This window comes from Rhipicephalus sanguineus, chromosome 1 (genome assembly GCF_013339695.2).
Source record: "Rhipicephalus sanguineus isolate Rsan-2018 chromosome 1, BIME_Rsan_1.4, whole genome shotgun sequence".
Classification (NCBI taxonomy): Eukaryota; Metazoa; Arthropoda; class Arachnida; order Ixodida; family Ixodidae; genus Rhipicephalus; species Rhipicephalus sanguineus.
In genome coordinates, this window is record NC_051176.1 from 182,103,149 (window position 1) to 182,113,807 (window position 10,659).

Below are 10,659 nucleotides of genomic sequence, written 5' to 3' on the forward strand. Positions count from 1 at the left end.
AGACTGGCTTGTTGAAATCGCAAGCATTCGCGAAGCCGGTTACGACGTGGTCGTGGTCACAGGCTTCGCGAATGCTTGCGACTTCAGGATATTCAACTTTAGGGGTACAACTTGTTTCTAGCAAGAAAATTTGGACACGACCGTGATTGCAATTCGCGTGGATTTAGCAATGTCGTCTTTTGTAAAGCCTTGCTTCGAAAATGTTCTCTAAAACAAAATTTTACGTAGCATTTGAAATAACTAAATCTTCTCAGTCGAAGGCGTTTCGCTCCCGGTCCTCTTAGCAATATTTCATCGATATCCACTTAATGCACTCCCTTTCTCGATGTTGTCATTTGAATATGTAGTTCTGTATTGCACAGTTTGCTTTGCAACACCACACTTGATACTTCAGGAACGGTTGAATCCTGTACTATATAATATGGCAAACGGTATATTCTTGGCTTTTTACTGAATGTGTGAGAACAACATTCATGCGCATCATTACTGCATTACTCTTGAACTGATTATGCAGAAAGAATCTTGGTTCTCTGATTCACAAAGCGTGAAGCTAGTGAATATATTCACCTAGTGCGCGAGGTATGAGGTAGATCTGCCAACAAGGGAATGAATCAGGCTTAAGGCGACAGAATGTGAGAAGGGCTAGGGTGCCCACCTGCACCTCTCTTAAGGCAACAGTCGCAATTGACCGTGCACATTTGCTACCCTTTATAACCGAAGTTGATCACGCACCTTTCAAGCTACCATTTATAACCATATCCGCTGAGCCCGCTGTAGCCGCCGCCGAAACCGCCGCCATAATCGCCTATGAAGCATCCTTTGTAGGTACCACCAAATCCGCCTCCGTATCCGCCACCGAAGCCACCTCCATATCCGCCACCGAAGCCACCTCCGTAGCCTGAGCGACGGCCGAATCCACCTCCGTAGCCACCTCCGTAGCCGCTTCCATAGCCGCCTCCAAAGCCACCTCCGTAACCACCTCCATAGCCGCCTCCGTAACCACCTCCGTAGCCACCTCCGTAGCCTCCTCCGTAGCCACCTCCAAAGCCTCCTCCGAAGCCTCCTCCGAAGCCTCCTCCGAAGCCTCCTCCAGAACCTCCTCCGAAACCACTGACGAAACCTCCTACACTACCAGGCACCACCACGTCATGTCCCCCATCTACTCTGTGTAAATGGTCGATGCTTTTGACGAGATACGCTGGACCAGGAAGAGACTTGACGACTCCGACTCCCTTTCCTGAGTTTATTAGAACCACACTGCTTCCAACCCCGACGCTTGCTAGGCCACCGCCAAGGACTCCATCGACACCTGCGCAGGCCGTCGCCACGAGGCCCGCAAGGACGGCGATAGTTCCCTGAAGAGAGAATTAAAGGAACACTTAGAATCTTCAAATAAATTTACCCTCTCAAATGTTTACGGGCATTTATTGCTTTCGTTTTTACATTAACAGGCTTTTCAATGTAAGCGTGCAATATAAAACCACGAACGCTGGACATAGGCTTGCGTACCATGAATCATTTTCTTCTTTAATAAGTGAGCCAAAGATGCTTTGCATAACGATTACATACGACGTTTGTAACTTTCCTTCAGTTGTATTTAGAGCGCACATGCAGTGTCATATCATACGTTGCTAGCAGCTTTAACCGCACTGATATTTGAGACCACATGAGTGAGTAGACAATGATGCTTTAATTAAAGTGCGCGTATAACCTGAACAGCATTGGCCTTGAGGCTTCAGTATTTGCTCCCAACCAAAATATACCACCGTATATTTTGATTAAGCGCGCTCTTCGTCATATTCTTCACATAAAAATGCATATCAAAAAATGAAAATGATGCAGGCCTGCGAAGTATTTTGCAGCCATTTTCCTTATGATTTCGGCGCTAGTAATTTGCTATCCGAAAAAACAAAAAAGGAAGAGAAAACGATCTCTCGCAGCGTTATACAGCATCGGTTTTATCTGGGAACTTTATAGACATTACTTGTTTCAGTCTACAATTAATTAATTGTCTGTTCTTTAGGCTTCACCCTGCAAAGTCAAAAGATGCGTCTTTCAGCAGAGCCAACCACCGGGATCCTTACCAAGCTACGCATTCTGGGCAGGCTGTCGAAGAAGTGATCGGGCCTCGAATTTTCGCGCTTCCTTTTATATACAAACCCGGGGAACACGTGTAGCACGTTCCGCATGGAGACGTGAATTATCTTGTTTCGTGCTCGCAGGCATCTAACGCTTATCTGGGGGAAGTCAGAAACGGACAGGGAAGACGACTCCTGCCGCAAGTCGTATTCCTTCGCATACAAAGTTCGAGATCACACAGCACCGACTAAAAAAAAGGCCGTAAGGTCTGAGACAAAGAAACAACTTCCTTGCTTTTTTTAAACGCACTTAGGCTGCGTGCACCTAATCTGAAAGTTACACTGGAGAAGGAGCGTGAACTTGCAAACGCTGCTGTGCTGAGCAGGCGAACAATGGTCAGGCTGTATTAATGACAAAAGTATTACTGGCGTGAGCAACGAACGGCATTGTTGCTTTTAATCCAAGCACTTCCGGCCGAACGCTCACTTCCGGTTTTCCGAATACTCAGAAAAGATCATATGAAAAATAGCACAGGTAATAAATAGATATGGTTCTGTTTAAGTTAAGAGTTCTATTGGAGACATGTGACATCGGAGCATGTGTTTACTTGGGATAAGAACCAGATAACTCTCAAGATAATGAAAATTGATTAAATATTTCAAGTTCTTCTGAATCACTGTGACCTAAAAGGTTTTGACTTATTCAACTGCTCATACCATAACATCCATGAGTTATTTGCAACGATATAATAACTGGTCTTTAAAGTAATGTGGAACAATCTTGGCAGAGAACAGCGCTTTGCGATAGGTGGCGAGACACTGGAAGTTGTAAAGGAGTACGTCTACTTAGGACAGGTAGTAACCGCGGAGCCGAACCATGAGAGTGAAATAACTAGAAGAATAAGGATGGGCTGGGGCTCATTCGCCAAGCATTATCAAATCATGAATGGCAATCTACCATTATCCCTCAAGAGAAAGGTATATAACAGCTGCATCTTACCGGTACTTACCTACGGAGCAGAAACCTGGAGACTTACAAAGAGGGTTCAACTTAAATTGAGGACGACGAAGCGAGCGATGGAAAGGAAAATGGTAGGTGTAACCTTAAGAGACAGGAAGAGAGCAGAGTGGGTCAGGGAACAAACGGGGGTTAAGGACATCATAGTTGAAATCAAGAAGAAGAAATGGATATGGGCCGGGCACGTAGCACGTCGGCAGGATAACCGGTGGTCATTAAGGGTAACTGACTGGATTCCAAGAGATGGCAAACGCGTGAGGGGGAGACAGAAAATCAGGTGGGTAGATGAGATTAAGAAGTTTGCAGGTACAACGTGGTAGCAGAAAGCACAGGACCGGGTTGATTGGCGGAACATGGGAGAGGCCTTTGCCCTGCAGTGGGCGTAGACAGGCTGATGATGATGATGAATACTTGATCTTTAAATCGATAGCACATTCAGTTACATATTTTTTTCTCTCAGTCCCAAATCAGAACTCTTAGATTTGTATTTGCTTTTTTTTCAATTGCATGTAGATACTTCTAGGGTTGTAATCTATATAATGTCTTTTTTATGCAGTGTATTATATGTCTTATATTTTGTTTCTGGATGACAATCGCGTTATCATGTTTATGTTTTCTGCACAGTGTAATAATTTTGTTTTCAATCTGTGCACCGGCACCTCCCACGCACTCCTCCGCTGCTGCACGCGACTCGCTGCCGCCGGTCTGCGCTTTCCAAAGGAGTGACGTCGTAGCCGAGGTAGACGTACTGGCGCCGGCGCGCGCGGCTATTCGCCTTCGCTGTGCAGTCGCCGTTTAACACTGCGCTGAAGCCGCTTGATAGCGCCTCTGACTGGCGTTTGCCAGTGTGGTTTGGCCATGGAGAAGGAGATCGCAAATGCTGCTCAACGGCGCAGAAGAGCGGAAAAGCTTAACTCATCGGATCAGGAAGTAGTTGCCTGGCAAAATAAATGCACATGCGCCACATAATATGTATACCATGTGTGTCATTGGGGCAGCAGTAGGCATGATAATCAAGCTAATCCTAGACAATTAGGAAAGCTAAGAACAATCAGCTGAACCTTTGCTAACGCTACGTTGCGGCTAAGCCACTGCAACATTTTTTTTCAATGGGTGGGCCTTTAAACCACCCACTGGTTGTGCAAGTGAGATGGTGGGAAACTTGGTGCGATTTTACGCCTCTGACACGCAGTTTTACTAGTGTTAACGCGATTGCTCGCACTACATACATCTGCATAGTGTTTTTTCCAAACAGTTTCAAGCTCTGGAGTGGCTTAATGGTAGAAAAATTGCTTGCCACGCAGTAGGTCTGGGTTCGATTCCGGCTTGGTGTAAGGCTGACGCTTTCGCATCAGTCCAGCAAACAATTGCTCCTTCACGTCATCAGTAGACGGACCTTTTTCGCTTTTGTCATACTTGGGCCAGCTCACTTGAAAAGTCGTGGCATGTCCTCTACGAACATGGCTACGCTTTCACTCGGCTTCTGAAATCTGCTCTGAAGCGCTTGCTCTGCTTGCTCTGCTTGCTCTTTTCTTTCGGGACTGCTGTAGGTATAGCGTATCTGCTGTTGAAATTCCTGCCAGGTGATGATAGACGGCTTATGGTTGACGAACCATATTCAGACAGAGTTCTTCAAGGCTAAATACATATACCCTACCTTTTTCCTTTCGTCCCAACAATTGAAATTGGCCACACGATCGAAGTCATCGAGACAGTCATCCACGTACTCAGAGGGGTCACCATGGAAAGGCCGCGGGAAACGCGGTGTGTTGAGAACCAGCGACCTGTCCCGTACCGTATGTCTTCGGGAGCTAACTTACAGTTGTGGTTGACATCTTCGGCAGATCTTGCAGGCCGTACTCCGGAGGCAGTACTTGAAGCCGTCAGCTTTTGCGTAGGCTGTATATTTCCGATGAAGTTGCAGCGGTGTCGAGAGTTTCCAGTTCCAGGGGGCTCGAGTACTCGGAGGTGACCCAGCACCTCCACCAGTTTGTCATGGACAAAACCACACAAGACTGACTGTGGGTCAGAACTGCAGGCTGTTTTGCGACACCCGTCTTTGTCTCCTTCGGCATTTGCGCCGAGCTGCTATTAGTTGTGTCAGGGCCGTGGCAATATTTTTTTTTTTTGCGATTTTTTGCTCATGGACAACACCGATTTTTCGCACACAACCAACGACGCCGATGCCGACACTGGAATTGAACGAGACAGGCTCTTGAATGCTACCGCGGTAAAAGATAAAAAATTAAACACATCGTCGATGGGGTTGATCTAGAACATCCTCAAGAATTTCTTATGTATTATAAATTTTCCAATGTTATGGCCGCCTGTTTCAAGTTATGTATAATTAGTCGTCTTCAGTATTTTGTTGTGTATGACAGGCCATACAAAAGATATGACTTTATGCATGTACATGTGAACTTATTTTGCTCATCTGAGCTCATACTCGAACCTTTGTGACTCATGTGCTGTTGGATTACACATCTGGTGGTGACATATTTCGTGCGATTTTCATTTCTCTCTTTTTTGTATTGTATGTTTCGTTTGCTAAGCGAGAAGGGGTAGTGGGTGCCGCCATAAGTGCGCCGATCTCTTTTATGTACAATTTCAATGAAAAAAAAATTTCTCGCATAGAAGCTAGCGTGTCCAGACGCCTCACGCATCTTCATTTCGCTACAGGCGTATTCGCCCAACCATGTCTACGCCGCTTCCGCGTCTAGTGCTGCAACAATTCGTACAATGCTCTTGCCGGTTTATAGCACCGCCGACAGATTGCGCGCTATCAGAATTTAGTGTTATGCCTATACTGCCCGAGTTACTTCACCAATTAAGAGCACCTAATTTGTTCCAATGTGGCTGAGCCTTTTGTGAATGCGTCTTTCGTGGAAAAACACAGAGCGCCTGCTTTTTTTTTGTTTGTTTACCCAGATATTTCTTAAAGCAACCCAGCACTCTGTTGAAGCTTAAATGAGCTCTCTCTAAATATAATACTTTCTTTTTTTCGAAAGCCTGCCCTCAGGTAATTTTGATTTGTGGTATCAAAAATACACATGCAAATTTCCTGCATGTATAAAGCCTAATAGTAAACGGTGTTAAGATCCTCGGATCCAGCGGTCGAGGTTGGCCAGGCCGGAGGCCCATTGCACGGAGGTCGCGAAGATGGCTTAATTGTAGGCCTGTGCAAGTTGGATTTGTGACACTGTTACGCGAGTGCCTCCTGTTTCTTTTTTTTTTTTTTTGTTTCAGGGAAAATAGCTGCGAACTCTTCTCATGCGTGCGCACCACGTTTAGCGAACACGTGCACTTTGGTTAACGCGGGGTGCAAAACAGCAACGTCAAATCACTCTCTTGCCGGCACACCGTCAAAATGAGACTCATTAAGGAGAATTTAGGTATTTTATTTATCAATTGTTCTTAGGCACCAGGAAATTATTTTGTTGCATAGTCAATCAACCTTAATGCTGCGTAGTGGAGAATGCGTGGTTTACGAGCCAACATCAGCTGATAAGCTAAGTTAGCTCGCTCGCTCGCTCTTCGCCAATTTTTCCATGTCAACGGCGAGATCGCTTATCAGTTCAATGATAGCAAACCTGCGCCTAACTCTACACTCTTCTATTCACGCAACAGTGTAAAGAGCCAGCAACATGGTATCACTGTTAAGCATCAGCCTACTCCTTCGCCGTCACGAAGGGAGATGGAGTGCTGGAAGTCCTTAGTGCTTGTATTAAAACTGGCTCTTCGTAAAATATTACCGCTGGCGTCTGCCAAGCCTTATGAGACGCGGAAGTGATCTGGCCAGTGACAACGCGCTCGAACTGTTTATGCGGCGCGAACACGTGAACAGTATTCAGGGCGTACTTAGAGCAAACCGAACCACTTTATTTCCAACGCATAAGCTAGGGGTCCTCCGCGCAAGAAGCAATCACGCACAACTTGAGGACACGTGGCAACTGTACAGAATGTAGGAAAAGTTGTGCATTCAGAGAAGCTAGAAAATCAACGAAAAAATTACTTTACACTAGCAATCAGATTTGGAAATAAGGCGATACCATGCAAAACTGGATTTGAATATAACTTATACTTGCTATTTATGACGCAAGATCTACGAAGCTGTTAAGCAGGTGGTGATGTTATTATATATACAGGGTGTTTCAAGAAATGTGCCCAACCTTCTCAAAAAATCAGGAAAATGCGATATTTGCTCGGGGCTTTCAGAATTGCTTTTTCTGTAGCGGCAGGAATGTTAAGGTAGTTAAGGACATAATTTAGGACAGTAATTAAAAAAGTCCACGCACAATCCCGTCGGAGAGTCTTCTAAATGATGCAGAATGGAATGGAAACAACTTTATTGAAAGTCCGGTGATGTTTAATAACCCGGGCTCTGGTCTCCCATGAGGAGACTTCGAGGCCTTGCCTCAACGCCGCCTCGCGGGCCCGCTGGACTGCCCATTCTTGTGTCTTGAAGTTGGAGCTGCGCAGTGCGTCTGCCCACTTCGAAGCTTTTGCTACTATAAGCAGCTTCTGTTTCGTCGTCGTATTCTGCTGCTGTGCTGAGGCGTCTCATTGTTCCCGATGGACGATCACGCGGTCGTCATTGGTGCTCTCGCGCTGCGTGGCTGCCGTTTTCGGAACGTCGTTATCGGGCGTCATCGGCATGGCGGATTTCCCCTTCTCTCCTGCATTCGTCGGCGTGTTACTGTAGTTCCGTCGGTACAACCCGTTCGTAAGGTTCAGATATATTCACCTCTGCAAGCGTGGGTGCTTAGCCTAGTGGCTAAGGAGCTCGGCTTCTGAGCGTGGGTTTGTAGGTGTGAAACCCACCACCGCCAACATTTTTCCTTTCGAATTTATTTCGTTTGATAGCTTAATTCGGTTATAGCAATTTGTCTTACTTCACAAAGAGAGGGGCAGTTGTCGTCGTTGGATAGGCATACAAATTAAAAACAAAGCAGTCCCAGTTTCAGCCGAAAAACAAAGCTTTGATAGCCACACTAAAGTATATATACTTGTACATGAAGGAACGCTCGTAGCCTTATCGGCCGTATAAATTTTACGAAATATTTTCTAGCAAATTAAACGAGCAAGCATTATTTCAAGTGCGCACATACAAGCGTGCACAGATCTCACTGGATGAGCCATCCCCGGTCGCGAGCTTGATCAAGTGATCTGCAACTTTGGTTAAGCAGGAAGACGGCCGGCGCGAATCAGGCTACTATGCTACGATACTGGAAGCTCTCTCTCTCGAAGCTCTGAGTTAAGAACTAATCGCTTTTGTACCAATTGTCGAATCTGGATTTAATGAATGGTCACTTTACAATAATCTGGGGCTTTTTTTAAAGTAAAGCTTGTGAATCAACAGGCAAATATATGCCGAAAAGAATACCTTCCGTGCAAGTTTTCAGAATCCGTGGTAGTCACCATGGTATCGCTAATCAATTAGGAAACAAGAAACATACTTTTTTTCTGTGTGACCAACCAGAGTCCAAAACTTAACACAAGGAAAAAGTATTGTTCTTTAAAAAAATCTTTGTTTTGCGCAACGCTGAACGCACTTAATTTGATTATTGCTTATTAAAAGTACTCAGACACAACCCCAAGAAATTCTGAGAAGTAATGAACACCGCTCAAATACGCTTTATAACGCTTCTTGCACTGCCATGCGATAGCAATGCGTGGTCATTTGCACATTACTACTTTTTTCCCTTCACTCAATCATATACCAATACCATACATCATCCCACCTGAAATAATATTACAAGGAACTGGTCATTAACGTCATGCATGTCTAAATCACGCTTTCATGCGACTGCCACTCATGCTTACTTTCTTTTTCCAACAGCATAAGATTAGAATGTTCTTCTCTGGCATGTCTTCGCTATACCACCAGTCACCATGTGAACGATGCAGCAATTTCTTCAGTCTTGTCAAAATTAATTGTCCGTGTTTCTTTTTTTTTTTTTCGAATGCGTCACCTAGCCCGCGTATTTGAGGGGTTTTCTTTTTCTTTTTGTCACCCCTACTCTGTACAGTGTACTGACCCTATCCTAATGCACCATGTTATTATGTCAACGTGTCTACTACTTGTACCTTACCCTTATATAACACCCCAGATAAAGGGGCCTTTAAGGGGAAAAAAACTCAGAGGATCTCTTATGCATTCCATCTGGTGTGGCTATTTTACCTTGTACATTATATCGACGTCCAACCGCTACGTGCACTCATCACAGTTAATCATGTGTTCCCTTTCTTGGGTTTCGCTGTACTAAAAGCTGGAAATCATATTGAATTCCAGCCTCTGTGTGTGTACTCCGTACTGAGAAACGTGAACAATCCATGATTTGCAGCCACTTTCCGCCTTCTACTCGCGATGAGTGAAATGTGTACTCATGCCGAATACTAATACAACTTCGCTATTCATAAACATGATCAAGCCTTTAGAAGTGAGCAGTATAGAAAATGTAACTTGCTCGTTAGAATATTCTTGGTTTAATTAGCCTGTGGCTAATTGTTCAATAGGAAAACGCCGGATGCTCACGTGAAAGAATTGCGTAGATATAAAGCAGTATACAAAGTTAAAAGGTTAATTACAATGACATGGCGGAATCAACGGAGTGGCATAGCGAACAACCGTGCCATCGTCAACATCACGCGAAGGGTTCTCTTTCGTGCCATCTTAGCCCAGCATGGTGTGATACCTCGCACAAGCACTTGCCACGACGACAGTTGCGTGTTTATTACCATACGGAATAAAACGAAGACTGCTGAAATAAACTCATGCTTCACATCAGTGCGGATAACGGTGGTTATAGTAAGAGAACAAATGACGAATGCTGCGGTACAAACACATCACTGGTTCCGCGTCCGTTTAGCACTGCCTTCATTCTCCGCGCCGATTGGACGTATGAATTTTTTAATTCCCCATTCCCCATTTTTAATTCGTCGTTACTGTGGTTCAAGCCTAGTAGAACAGTCAGCTGCCACGTTTGAGAGCTTACGTTCTGAAGATGCTGTACCGCCTGTTCCAACAAATGTCTCGGAAAATTTCCCAAAATACGATATTTCCTCGCTACTTTCAGCATCACTTTTTCTTCGGAGCCCGACATTTTGAAATGGCTGGAGACACGAATTACAGCTGTGATTGAATAAATTAAAGTAATGAACTTTTAATACCAGAACACGGGTGGTAGGGTCAAATGGGCAATTTGAAGCCTTTCGGCGAAAAGCCTATTGCTGCTTTGAGACTTACAAAAACCCGCTCCCCGCAACGGTTGTCTAGTGGTTATGGCGCTCGACTGCTGACCCGAAGGTCGCGGGATCCAATCCCGGCCGCGGCGGCTGCATTTTCGATGGAGGCGAAAATGTTTGAGGCCAATGTACTTATATTTAGGTGCACGTTAAAGAACCCCAGGTGGTCGAAATTTCCGGAGCCCTCCACTACGGCGTCGATCATAATCATAGCTTGGTTTTGGGACGGTAAACCCCAGACATTATTATTACAAAAAGCCGCCACTGGTAATTATTGTGGAGTGGCTTAAGTTTACTGATTTCTCCGACGATGCCGAA

The 10,659-nt window shown here is 45.0% G+C and overlaps 1 protein-coding gene across 1 annotated transcript; it reads right to left on the reverse strand.

Moving 5' to 3' along the window:
- Positions 1–740: 740 nt before the first annotated feature.
- LOC119380700 (keratin-associated protein 21-1-like) lies at positions 741–2,117 on the reverse strand. The gene is made up of 3 exons (XM_049412247.1): positions 2,085–2,117; positions 980–1,355; positions 741–931 (listed from the first exon to the last, which is right to left on the reverse strand). Exons 1-3 carry the CDS (start codon positions 2,094–2,096, stop codon positions 741–743), a joined length of 579 nt encoding a protein of 192 aa, XP_049268204.1. The 5' UTR covers positions 2,097–2,117.
- Between the last annotated feature and the right edge of the window lie 8,542 nt (positions 2,118–10,659).